Source organism: Brachyhypopomus gauderio, chromosome 14, assembly GCF_052324685.1.
Source record: "Brachyhypopomus gauderio isolate BG-103 chromosome 14, BGAUD_0.2, whole genome shotgun sequence".
Taxonomy (NCBI): domain Eukaryota; kingdom Metazoa; phylum Chordata; class Actinopteri; order Gymnotiformes; family Hypopomidae; genus Brachyhypopomus; species Brachyhypopomus gauderio.
Genome location: NC_135224.1, coordinates 11132592 through 11146871, shown reverse-complemented (window position 1 = coordinate 11146871; position 14280 = coordinate 11132592). Strand labels below are relative to the sequence as shown.

At 40.9% G+C, this 14280-nt stretch overlaps 1 protein-coding gene across 8 annotated transcripts in view; it reads right to left on the bottom strand.

Moving 5' to 3' along the window:
• Positions 1–14280, bottom strand: part of col25a1 (collagen type XXV alpha 1 chain) — a 134555-nt gene that overhangs the window by 29496 nt on the left and 90779 nt on the right. For 7 of the 8 annotated variants that reach the window (XM_076972413.1, XM_076972407.1, XM_076972408.1 and 4 more), the window contains 5 exons: positions 9672–9698; positions 7621–7665; positions 3833–3877; positions 3251–3277; positions 1885–1929 (listed from right to left, as the gene is read on the bottom strand). In XM_076972413.1, the coding sequence (XP_076828528.1) occupies positions 1885–1929; positions 3251–3277; positions 3833–3877; positions 7621–7665; positions 9672–9698 (189 nt within the window). The remainder of the gene's footprint in view (positions 1–1884; positions 1930–3250; positions 3278–3832; positions 3878–7620; positions 7666–9671; positions 9699–14280) is intronic. The other variant, XM_076972411.1, reaches the window with a different exon arrangement.

Below are 14280 nucleotides of genomic sequence, written 5' to 3'. Positions count from 1 at the left end.
CCACCGCATTGCAGGTCACAGCTTATTTCACACCCCGTTAAATATTTACACACAACGCATGACTAAGGAGCATAAACGGAGCTCTTGAGCAGAGTGAGAAGACAGCTTTTCTGTGGATTATCACTACAGTATACAGATGTTTACCATTTTCGTTCATAGCACTGGTATACTTTCCCTCTTGAAAAGTAACCGAGGTTGGTCCACGTGTTTTGTGGCACTTCATTGTTTTTAAACTTCCCGAACACTGGCACTTTTTACACCACACAGCAGGCATCGGATCAACGCTTCAGCCTAGGCTAGCATTTTGCCTCATTCTGGCCATTCACGGCCGTTTAAAGACCGCATCATACATTCAATCTTACCCATGTCTCAGTCAGTGGTATCATCGTGTACTCTCTTCAATTTGTTGTCACTGTGCTACCTTTCTAGGCCAGACTGCATTATATTTTCCTTGCGTTTAGAAATCCAAAGCGTGGCGCACCCAAGTTGGACACAGCCGCTGTTAGATTTGAACAGTGAGCCATTGCCAGAACTTTGTGGAAAACTTCAGACGTTGACTCCAAGTCGTGACTAAGGGCATTTTAACTGTACAGACAGGTCCCCAGAACGTATGCCTCATTGCACTTAGTCAGTGATGAGTCACAAGTAGCATGCCTGTTCTCATCAATTCTAAGTCTTAACAGTGCATGATGGGTATTCTGGCACGAAGGAGGTCATTAAGTGTGTGACACGGGGTGAATCATTCTGCTGATTATGGAGACTTGCTCCCATCTCTTTCAGACATGTGCACGTTCTAGACGGTGCATGTCCTTTGCTTTCCTAGGGAATTCTATCAGATTTAAATGTTTCACATTTGGCTCTCCAACTACATCTGATTTAAATCATCTTGTTAAATATTAAGGGAGTACATGAGCTAAGACTGGACTCAACAGATTTACATTATTTCACTATGTGTCCTTTCCAGTTACTCCTGAAAAGGCACTAATGCTGAGATATAATTCATATGTGCAGGTTGCACTATATGAACACCATGATTAATGTCTGGTGGCTTACAGGCTTTCAGTCCTGTTCTCTCTGTTTTCTAGATACTAGAATACAATGAGAGCCTTTTGCATGTCTGCTGAGCAAAGCTGCAAGACATTTCATTTTCCGTGAGACCAACTTCCGTATTCATATTTTTCTCCCTTCGGTTAAGCTACTTTATTACGTCAAGGTAGTCAAGATCAAAGTGTTTCTAAAGCAACAAAGTTTTATCATGCCCTATTTTCTTTTCAGAGCCATTTTCCATGCATGGAAATGGTCTCGCATCTGTTTCCTACAACACCTCTATAATTTAGCCACAATACCCACTACCACCTTAACTAAGAATGTCCATAAACTTAACCATATCAGTATGGTTGGATACCAGTATGTAAGAAATTGATAGAGATGATGAATAGTGCCGTGTTACACGGTCAATCCTCCTCCAGTTAATGCAGTTTACAGAATATACGCACCCTTGAGAACTGCATTATTGTATTGTGGATGTGAATAATTTGAAATGTCATCTGTTGATAGCAGGGAGGCCAGACAGTTAGAGATCTTTCTTTATCAATTTATCTTGGTATCTTGCAATTTTAGAAGTATGTCAGATGTGGGAGATGTTGGAGAGCGGCTGGTACCAGCACAGAGGGAGAAGAGGAACAGCAGCTGTGTTGATCTAAGTCTCACCAGTTCCTTTACAACATAGGAACAGCCCAACTGGGCCATTATTACACCCATTTATATACACCGCATCTCGGTTACACGGCACATCTTTGACTTACTGCTACCCTGAAGTACTAGTTTGTTTCTCTGTGTGTCCCTTTAGTTCATTTATAAGTTTCAGAGTAATCGCTTGTTTACCTTCTCGCCTGGGTCTCCCTTATGGCCGTCCTCTCCCAGATCACCCTGGAGGAAAAGGCAGAGCGCACATTATTAAACCACCACCCAGGGTTTCAAAAAGATTTACCATTCAACTATCCGACCTCTGTTGGGCCCTTGTGACTTTGGAGCATTAGGCAAGGCAAGGCGGGTTTATTTATGTAGCACCTTTCACCTTTCACACACTGCGGTCCCTCAAAGTGCTTTATCCCTGTGTCATTCATTTCAGATGAATGATGAAGAACCAGCACAGGGTGAATGAGAAAAAGAAAAACCCCACACAGCTGCCTTGTCCTGGTGTTTGAGTCACGATGCCAGACTGCTGGAATGCTTAGCTCCTCTTCTATCGAGCTTAAGTTAATTAATATGTAGTGAATAGGCACTGTACACTTTTTTACCTACACTAAATGACCACTTTAGTAGGCACACCTGTCTTATAGGTGCATTTTATAACTGTACAATTATAGATAGGGGGTCATCTGATGCTTTTCATGCCTGGGTAAATATATCTAAAACCTGCATGTGTCCCTAAATCTGCATGTGTATGTACTAAGAGTCTGTTCCTGCTGCCTTTTCCAGTGTGACACAGTCTTTCCCCAGATTGACTCAGAGAGTCTCTCTGCACCTTTTGAGCCCCACTTTACATATTCACTTTTTAACTCTAGTAAGTAGCAAATAGAGGTTTTAGTTTGGTGCTGTGAGCTGGGTGGGTGGTTGCTAATGTTTTATTTGCATATGCATAATCAATGTAATTATATCCTGTTTAGGGCTTTAGTCAATTCAGTTAAAACCAATAATAACATTAATTAGTTGAGCTGGGAAACTGTGTTGGGTTCTGGGCCCAAGGTCTGGAGTTGGGCACCTTTTCTGTCTTAATTGATTTTTATTCCAACATGGACGTTATGGTATTGATCAAGGTGGATGCCGTTCTAGGGATAGGGAACTGAATATGTACCTTGCTGGCTTTGCAGTGCAGCTCTACCATTGAACCGAATTTAATATTAATCTGTGTATTTCTGAGTTTGATGTTTGTCATCATACTGGATTGTTATCATCATGTCTTGGCTGCAGTGGTCAGATTGATGTCCTGCCTAGAGTAATGTGTGGAGGAACTGCTTAGAGTAATGTGTGGAGGAACTGCCTAGAGTAATGTGTGGAGGAACTGCCTAGAGTAATGTGTGGAGGAACTTCCTAGAGTAATGTGTGGATGAACTGCCTAGAGTAATGTGTGGAGGAACTGCCTAGAGTAATGTGTGGAGGAACTGCCTAGAGTAATGTGTGGAGGAACTGCCTAGAGTAATGTGTGGAGGAACTGCCTAGAGTAATGTGTGGAGGAACTTGACTGTACCTTTTCACCACGCTCCCCTTTGTCACCCTGTTGGAGAAGAAAGCAGCACATGTTAAATGTTCAAAGGTCAGCAAAGGCGAGAGAGAGAGAGAGAGAGAGAGAGAGAGAGAGAGAGAGAGAGAGAGAGAGAGAGAGAGAGAGAGAGAGAGAGAGAAACACCTAGTCTGGTCAGATCCTATCTGGATGGGATGAAGCTCATGTTACAGATAATCCATCCACAGATAATGTCAGCAATAATGAACAGCCCATTCTCCAGCCAGTGTGTCTCGGTTTAAGAGAAACTTGACGTAGACACAGGAAGTAAGACACAGTGTGCAGTGGTGAGAAGCAGCGATGTCATGAAATGAGATGGGAATATTTGTACTAATGACCATCTGTATTTGTATGGGAAACTAGAGGAATGAAAACATGACCTAATGGAATCACATGGTAGTTTTATAAGATGTCGAAGCGTCTATGGTGGTTTGATGCTCACAAAATCTCACTGAGTTGAAAGATGTACTGACATAATGTCCAGCAACGTTTGAGACATGAAATAGATCTGGTTGTTGGACAAGAATCATGCACGGGGGTGCCACAAACCTTGGCACCAGGGATTCCATCTAATCCTGGCATACCAGTCTCCCCCTACAGACGATAGAACACACAAGGTTGACCTATTGGAGCGCTCCACACAGGAAGTGGGGGGGCAGGTATGCGAGGGAAGTGGGAGGAGTCATGTTAAGGTCTGAAGAGGCTCACAGTCAGGTGCCATGTAGGGCCTTCATTACTTCCATTTGTGTTCACGTGCAACAGTCGCGGTCTGTACAGTACCATCTCTGCGTGTGATGGCCTGTTTGAAGAAGACGGCGGAGAAGGGCGGAGAATGTGTCATTCTCTGCTTCTTCTTTCCTGTCGCTTGTATTCGCACCAGGTCGTATTGTTGGTCATCAGTTAGAATTAGGGAACCTTCGTGACATATGAACCTTCGTGACATATGTCTTGGCAGTTCTGCATTTAGGATCTCTGCTTTCTGCCTGGCAGGACAGATAGGCACACTGTCGACTTGCCTAAAGCAGCATCAGGATAAGTGGGGAGTATCACTGCTCTCCTGTCTGCAGTTCAGACAGTGTCTCAGTTTATTAAAACCCTAAATGAGATTTGATGAAAGCTGTTAGAGATAAACACTCACTGGCCACTTTATTAGGTACACCTGGATTGGAGATCTGGTGATTGTGGAGGCCATTTGAGTACAGTGAATTGTCGTGTTCAATCACGACAATCAGTCTAAGATGATTCGCACTTTATGACATGGCGCGTTATCCTGCTGGAAGTGCACTGTGGTCATAAAGGGATGGACATTCTCAGCAACAATACTGAGGTAGGCTGTTGCATTGTCACGATGCTCAATTGGTACTTAAGGGCCCAAAGTGTCCCAGGAAAACATCACCCACACCATTGCACCACCACCACCAGCCTGAACCGTTGATACAAGGCAGGATGGATCCATGCTTTCATGTTGCTGACTCCAAATTCTGACCCTACCATTGGCTGATTTGACATTTGCGTTAATGAGCAGTTGGACAGGTGTACCTAAAAAAGTGACCATTGAGTGTAGATATACGTTGAAACTGGAGGCGCAGTGCAGTTGAAATGATAACGAATAATTGCAGCAGAGCTTGAGGCTTTTAATTTTACGCAAGAAGAGATCATCTGTTGAATACAGACTTAAGATGCTGTATTGGATTGCTTGTACAGGTTCAGTGCACACTTTGATTAAAAGAACTTGTATTTCGTTCTGACAACGTAAGGTGAGAGCTGTATATGCAAGGACAAACTAGGCCTGTAGGCATGATATAGTCCCCACAAAGGTAATGGTACCTGAGTTTTAACCTCTGTTGTAACATCATCTGGTACCTGTGTGTTAGAACATGATCTGTAATCACCCCAATGGCAAAAAAAAAAAAAAAGTGCAGTCTCTGAAGTTCTCATCTCTGTAACCATGAACTACTGACGTGTCCTGTCAACTCCGTCGAGACACTAATTCCAGGCAGGCTGCTGACCGTCCCCTGCTCTTATGCAGGAATACTCGTATGTGGATGCTTTTACATTGACAACAGTTTGGCTTTTCAATATCACCAACCCCTTTAATTTGGTGTCCAAGGTCCAGCAATGGGGACTTTTGTTTTGTATCCTTTTTCCTTTAGCACTCATTCACACATGTTTAGCAGACTGGAGATTGTCCACAAGAGGGAGTTTTAGTGTGCAAGTAGGGCCAAAGTATGTAAGAGTGCGGCTTCACGTCAGTGGCACTTTGTGTCCTTGTTGTCTAAGAGACCTCAAAGAGTGAAGGTTAATGACACTCCTAAGGGAGTGACTTCTGCTCGCTGCTTTTCTCTGCTATCACTACTAATTATAAATTTGAGTACAGTAAAGATATTACCTTTGTTAAATGCTGTGGTGATATTTTTGAAGGTTATTAAGCTTAATTAAGAGATTTTCGGGAACATGGAGTGCGAGGTGAACAGGCACAAATGACCCTGCCTGGTGTGTGTCACTCGCCACTGGGCTGTGTGCAAATCCTCCACCCATACTAAAATGATGGCACTGTTCCCAAAAATAAGAAATACTCTTGCTAATTCCTAATTGGTGCAAGACCTATCCCATTTAAGGGGAGGAAATAATAGCCACGTCATTGAAGTCGGCTGAACCGACTTTAGCGTAAAGCACGATGGGGTAAACGACCAAACATGAAGATGAGGGTACGCTGTCGTGTCGGTTCTCATTGTCAGCGTTTGCTTTTATTACACACTTTGTTAGGAGTTGCAAGCATATGATTGTGTTAATGATTGATTGTCTACCCTAACACACACACACGCACATCTCCCACAATGTTTGGACTTGATGTTTTTTGTTATGTAAATTTTAAACGTTGACTTGAACTTCTGGTAGGTTTTTATTGCATTTTACTACGAATTTAAACCTATTTGAAACCTGCCTCTTTTTTATAGCGCAGTGTTGATGGGTATGAGAGTGTATTTTATATTTTGTGTAAGAAATAAGCACAATTGGTTCCAATGTTAACGTCATAAATACATTTTATATGTTCAACCTTAAAAAGGTCACTATCTAGTTGGTTATAGTTATAGTGAGGAATGACAATGTAAACACTGGAAAAGTGGAAAACACAACATGTAAGACCGTCCATGTTGATCTCACCACCCTAGAGGAAAAGGAAAGTGAGTAGAATGGACTAATCATGGGGTCTGGAGTCACTCAGCCAACAAGCGTATTATCTTTCTGTTCAGTGACTGTTTCAGTCCATTACATTTACCCACATAAGAGTTTATACTGTATGAAATCCGAATGCCTTTAGCTGTTCTATAGACATTTATCATTACGGTTATCATCAACAAGATAAATATAATAGTTTTTAATAGTTTTTTTTTCTTATGCTCCAAAGTTTAAAATATTACTACTTCATTGATTTTTTTTCTCTTTTAATTTCCTTTTAATATTCTGTATTGACTTTTCTGGGAGATTAAGTTTCACTGTAGGTATCTTTTAAAACTTACAAATGACTATAAAGTACTTGAACAACCGCATCAATTTTAAAGCGGTACAGCCTCTGCATTTCATAAAGCCTAACCACATATTCCAAACTCATCTATGGAATTAGATGAATCAATGAATTCATTCAATGAATCAATAATTCCAAATGATTCATTTATTTAGAATCATTGTTTCCAAACTGAATTAGCATTGTGCAGTCATCTTATCTGTTCATATCTTATTAAATGTAATCTTATGTAATCTGTACAGACTACAGATCTAGTGTGCGTTGCTTTCATATTTTGGTCACTCTCACAGATCATTGTGGAAATAAACATCTTTTATATGATTTGCTTTCAGCACAGAGTTTGTATACATAAAATCAGTACCTTGTTTTGGTAAACACAATAGCATAATCACTCTAGAATTAACAAGGGGTTTACAGTCAGTCTTTCGTGTATGTTTTACTGGGGCTGTGTTAGTGAGGCGGTGAGATCGGGTCTTTAAAGTGTATTTTAAAGGGGCTTTTACTTTTTTGGAAAAGAACTCAATGGTGTTGAGTTTTCACATGTTGATCCTGGAATATTACTCAGTTTTGGTTGATCAGACAGCTCGTGACTGTAAACTTAGATGGCCTGGTTTACTCCAGCTTTGAAAAGGTTAGGCAGGAAATCATTTTAACCCCCCTTAGATATGGCTATTATTGAAGCCTTGAGGCAGAAGGTTGGTGAGCCATAATAACAAATATAATATGGTTTTTATAGAGTGCTGAAATCACTATTCCAGACCCTATGGTTAATGCTACATAATTATATGCCATAAGTAATCTGTAATCTTACCTTTAATCCATCAATACCTGGGATGCCAGGCAGTCCTATGGAACCCTACAAGTCAAAAACAACAATAAAAAAAATCTGTTCAGATTTCACTCTTGAAAGTCTGGAAATGAAATTGTACTTTTTTTTCTTTTCATCTCTATTTAATTGGAGCTGTAAACATCTCAGGAGCTGTGCTCACATCTACTCAATAAACACTAAAAGCAGCAAACTGGCACCGCTGTTTAAGAAGAAGCAGGTCCTCATCAAAGTGTGAAACGTCTCTCTCTTGTGGGGCCTTACAAGACACAGCAGTGCTAACAGACTGGGCTAAAAATAGAGGCCGCAAGTACTTAAAGTCTTTGATTCCCCTGGTGACCACTGAGCATGGTTTGTTAAGAGTGCCAGAACAAATATTTTGTGTATTGAGGCTAGCAAAAGAGGTCTGGCACAGGGGGCACTGACTAGACAGAGCTCTGCTGTGTTTATATGGTTTTTAAGCTTGTCTAGTCTCAATGGATTGGAGCCTTTAATTACCTAACACTCTACATGTTGTGGTTAACAGATGCTTCACTTTAGCAATATAATCTTGTACCAGTGTGGAGCAAGATATGGTATTGTCATCCACCATCCACTCACTAGATTGGGTGTAAATTCAGAGCTCATTAACATCTCTTTATTTGTACCATCAGCAGTTCGCCAAGGAAAAAACAGATCAAAATGTTTTTTAATGAATGAGACCCAGTAAGAGGACAGAGTTTCTGTTGCCGCTGAGGTCTTAGGACTGTGCTCAGCCCCAGGCTACGCCCAAATGAGGGCCTTAGGTGGAGCCAGTAGTTTATGAGTTATTAATGCAGCCGTGTGTCATTGTGCCCCTGAGTAACGTGGGGCCTGTCGATCACAGAGGGAGTGTCTAATTAGCTTACTTTGGAAAACAATTGCAACTACTTGATGGCAAGACGGAATGGCAGTTCTAGATTTGTTTTCCAACGCAGACCCTCAAACTGACATTTTGCGCGAGTACATATGTATGCTGATAGAAAATGTCAGCACACAAGGGTGTGAAATCTGCTTGCACAGCTGGTAAAGGACCTCCGTTTTATTTGGAAACCATGTTTACTACACTCCACTACATCTCTAACAGCAGGTATTCCCTGTAAACTCACACACACACACACACACACACACACGCACACACACACACACACACACACACACACACACACACACACACACACACACACACACACCTTCCTTAATCCTGTGGGACTGTATCTGGACATAATCATGTTTCTTTCACCTCAAGGTAAGCAAGGCAAATGACATATTTATTTAAAGTGGGAAAGTTCAACCTTTTAATGTAGTTTGCTATACCTGTAAGCTGACATTTCACTTTAAAACATAAACATAAGGCAGACATGGATCACCTCTCATAACATTTTTGTGGGTTTGCAAGTGGGGTTTCACATAATTACTCAAGTCAGCACTGTTTTGCTCATACTGTATACAGATAAACCTGCCCAATCATCTAAAGACAGCTTTCATTTTGAGTCTGTTTCAATCCCTTCTTAGACAAGATGATTTTACAAGGTTGATCCAAAACTCAGAAAAAAGAGAAAAGGTCAGAGCACAAAATAGGTGACAAAGTAGGTATTACCACTATAGACCAATTTTGCACCAATGCTTTCTGTCACAACATGTAAGATTTACATTATTTTACATCTTTTTCAACAACTGAAGTGAGATTCCCTTTATGTTTATTGGTTGCCTTGCTCTTTGCAAAGTGTCCAGTTTTAGGTTATTATTTATCACTCGAACAAACTGTTCTCGACTCTGGCCTTTTCTGTAATTGACACAACACCCTACATCTGGTGACCATCAAAGCCAGATAATATGCTAATAATATATCATATGCTAATAAGCTATTAAGACAGTGCACAGAGTATATCAGTTTTCCTACCTAATATGAATCCATGTTTGAGCTAATTTAATACTATGACAACTCGGTCATTTGCTATGAATTGTGAATATTTGACAAAAGAATAGCAATCTGGTAAAGTTGACTTGTACTCTACCTTGGTTCCTGGAGGGCCCTCAGGTCCCTGGAAAGAGAAGAAGATAGAAAAGAAGTCATAATGTATGAAATAATACCGCTTGCTCTGCCAGCCCAGTCCTTAGAGGCTGCTTGCGCTGCCCAAGCAAAGTTTGCACATAGTTAAAGCAAGCCCCCGAGGCCTTTTGGTTGAAACAAGAATCACAATCAGAGCCTTGTTTCCATTTTGAATGGAAAAAGGAAAAGCTGTACTGTTCTTTTAGCCTGTTTCTCCACAGAATTATAAACTCTAGTCTTTAATAAGGTCCCATTCATGATCATGCTTATAATATGGGTGATTATTATTATTTTTTTGTGTGTGTGTGCGTGTGAAAACCTCATCCTGACCTTTCCTTGGTGCAGATTATAATAGCTACATGGCTCCAAATTAAGATCAGGGGCAGTATTTCACTGCACAGAAATACAAGAAACACGCAAAATAAGTGATAATAAGTGATAATAAATAAGTGATTTCTATGTCTGCTGTAAGGGGCAGCTAATGTGTTTCTTGCCTCTAATATTCCACCCCTGAAGGAGTCCCAAAGTGGAGTTGAATGGCCAGGTATGTGTAAATACTCACTAAAATATACTCCCTGGTGTTTACAACAAGGTTCTTTCTCAGTGTGAAGACATCTTAAACTCTGCTTCAGGTCAGACGGTCAAAGGACCACGGTGTAACCCAAGTCTGCACGAGGGACGTTGTCCGCCTCAGAACAATCCATGAGTGACAGGAAAGGACTGGGAGACGAAAGCACTGTGGCTCTGTCTCCCCGCAGTCTTGGACCCACAAAACGTGACAGGGGGCACTGCGCTGTATCAGTCCCCCTGCTAGTCTGTCACAGCGCACATGCTTTGCCAAGAACCAATCAAATAAAAACGTGGACCCCAGATTAACAGTAAGCAGCCGCTGTTTGCCTCATCAAAGACGGGTCTCCTCACTCTGGGGAATCCAGAAGATTCCTCTGAGGTTGCCGACGGCCCGAACAAGGCCGCAGCGTGGCATGAAGCGAGAATGCCATTATCTGTTTGATGGATCTCGGCTTGCGCGGTCTAATTGAGCGCCAGCCCTGTGTTTGACCGTGGCAATGAATCATGGCGTATATTAGGACATGTTTAAGCCATACTGGATGTATCAAGTTTAACACTCCCTCCTTCCCCCTGTGTGATGGAGTTCTTAGTAAATAGTGCATTAGGAGCCTGAGATTGTCCATATGCCTACCGACAGCCTGTGGTCTCTCCCTACAGATGTTACATCCTGCCTACCACATATTCCAAACAGGTCTTAACCCAAAGCTTTGTCTTAGCATTTAGGGGATCAGATAATGATTCAAAGAAAGAACATAAGTGGGAAAATATTATTAGGTATGGATTCAAATAATAAACAGCTAGTTTCCTCTCATGTCCCGACAGATTGAATGGAATTGCATGCCAGACTGAATGGAAATTATTCTCCAAAGTCACTGACAATAGAGTTATTGAGTACAAATTCCTGACAAACCTCTTTTGACTCCATGGAACACTTTTTAAAGGTCCGTAACCAATTCAGTCTTCCCCAGTCTGAAATACTGACTAATTCAGTAAAGAACTTTTACATCTGGTTGATTTAAAGGTATTAAGGGGAGTACATGAATAAAGAGGAAAGTTTGATTCATTGATGAACTGGCGTTTCCTACTAATGATCGCACACACCTGTTCCTTATTCATAGACTCGTTATGACTTGTATATATGCTTACTCATTTGCCTCATTATAAATATTATAATGAGGTCTTGCTGTGATATTGTGCAAGGCTGAGCCTTAATCTTTTGTTACGTCTGGTTTGTGTTTCTGTCCTTTCCTCGCATTATAAGATAACATGATAATCTGATTGGTCGGTTTTCAGTTTGTACGTTTGGGTTTGCCAGTGATTCCTATCTGTCTGCCTCTTTCATCATTCCGCCTTCAGATTCCCATAAAATGCCCAGTAAATATACTCCGCGCCTGCTTGCTGTATCCCGTTCAATCCCATTGGTTAAAAACAAGATTTTCACAAGTAAACATTTGATTACATCTAACCCATCTAACCATGTCATTTAACGATTAGAGATTTTGTTCTATACACATTTTATGTGGAGAAACATTGTGTCACAAAGGTTGGGGATACTATAAACCAATGGAGTGTCGCAGTCATTTGACAATGAAATCCAAAAGATTTTGGGTTTAACAAATTCCTTAATAAGTAACAGTCATAAGTTGCATTTCCATACACTGCAGAATCTGATTTCAGGTGCTGGCACAAGGTTGGCCCCTATCCCAGCAGCTCAAGGACAGCATAATGTGCAGTCACTGTAAGATCTCCCATGTGCATGCTCCCACACATGTAATGCCTTTTACGTACGCCGCAAAGCTGCACGTCTCACTGATGCGGCGTATTTAGCCACAACCCCCCCCCCTCTCCGCCATCCCCAAGCCCCAATTGAGAACTGCGCGCTAGACTGCAAACCACCTCTGGAAAGAGGAGGGTCTCTTAATTCTCCCCAGAGCAGCCTTATGGCACTGATAATTCCCCCGCAGATCCTGCAACCATTCCTCTCTTTCTCCTCTTCCCTGCTCCACAAGAACCCAATCTTTATAACCAGGACCACATGTGTTGGATGTCTTTGGAAAACTGTGGAATTCGCCTGTTTGACAGTAGAATCTCTATCTAAGTGCAAGACTATGCTAAGTAGGCATCGGTCTCCAGTGGGACGCCGTGCAGTAATGATGATCTTGAGATGTCTTCATTCTCTTGCCTGAAACATGTTTTTTTTTCTTCTTTTCTATAAGCGTTCTTTACACCTTAAAGTTTTCTCACATGCTTGAGACTCTGGCCCTGGTGAATGCTTAGACAATATTAGAAGTTTCCATAAAGGTATTAAGGCAAGATACCAAGAAGAAGACTAAGATTGACATCTGGTAGCATGCTTTTGTTATTTCATTTCAGTGAGATTCCTATTTATTTTATGACAGTGGGGATAGTTGTTTACACTTGTGTGCTGGTGTAGGTGCAGCTGGATTCTCTGATAATTACATTACTTGTCAGTATTATGCTTTGTCTGTAGAGGCATAGACCTCTGAGACATAAGGCTTTAGCTTATTCTGAAAGGAATGTCCAGGTAATTTTCTCCCTCTTACAGTGGCTTTCTGAATGAACATTCTCCACTCTGGGACTTGGGTGCTAATAACACACAGTTCTGGTGCTACACACACGTTGGAGAACGTTAAATATCACATCAACCTCGATATTTCATTTCCTCTCTTCTCATTAAAAGAGGAAATTGGAAAAGGTGAAACGAAGTCTCCATGAAAGTAAAATCTGTTCTGTAGTTTTCATTGAAACATATGCACAACGTGACCAAAACACACCTAATTACGTTTCCCCATCTGTCTGTTCTCTATCCTTTGTGATTCCCTCTGTGATGATGTATGTGGATCATGTATGATACCTCCACACATCTGACACCTGACTATGTTCTCAAGAACGTGCACATCTCCCTGTGGACCCTATGTTCAGTCCTCACTCTCTTAACACTGGTCCAAGCTGAAGTATTCTATGCAATAATTTCTAAGGGCAATTGATCAGTAAAACACTTTGCCAGACACCTAAAAGAAGGATAATGTTTCTGTTAATTGGGACAGTTTGGAATTTGTAATAAGTTTCATGTGTGAAAATATTTTTTTTAGAAGGCATCTCGAAATGTATTGCTGTTTTGACTCAAACGTCTTCAGATAAATCTGATTTTAAATGTGTTACTGGGTTAAAAATCTGTTTGCGTCTGGGTTCGTTTATTTTTACACCAAAATGCTGCGTCTCTAATTCCATTAAATTGACTTCACAAATGATTTTGAATCACTGGCATAAAAGGCATTTACTGGATTGATTATTGTTGGACAGCATAAGAATTAAGCTCATTAAAATGGATTTTGGTTATTTTAGACTGCATAGTTCAGTCATTTGTCAGTTTCTGAAAGACATGAAGAAATTGACAGTGCAGAATTTTTCCATCAAACAGGACTGCCATAATTTTGGTTGGAGCAGCTATTAAGTCATTGTGTTTTATGGATCATAGTAGATCTAAATATAACATGTTCCAAATGCCCTGTTAGTATTTCTTTTGCATCAGCAGTATCAATATGTATCAATTACGGCCTCACAAATATTCGTGTAGTATTTCACCTTTGCGGAAAAGTCACAATCAATAGTCACAATTAGCAGATTTTATTTGGTAGTTGGTTAGGTGGCTCATTGCTTTCATTTTATAACACTGCTCGTTCAGTGTGTGTTCTCCTAACAGACACACATGCAAAACGTTTGTGAGTGTTCTAACAGATATTTGTAGGATCTCTACATAGAGAATGGTGCTTGTAACACCAACACCATATATTTGATTCCCAGAAAGCTCTGCCCTACTGTCATATTGATAAATATGTAAATTGTTCTGGATAAGCCCGTCTGCCAAATCATGAAAATGTAAACATTGGTACTGGCAAGTCATAGGTGTTTCTGGACTGTGATTGGAGTGTTGATTGCGATGTAATAATGGAATTCACAAGTACTATTAAAGGTTATCTCAG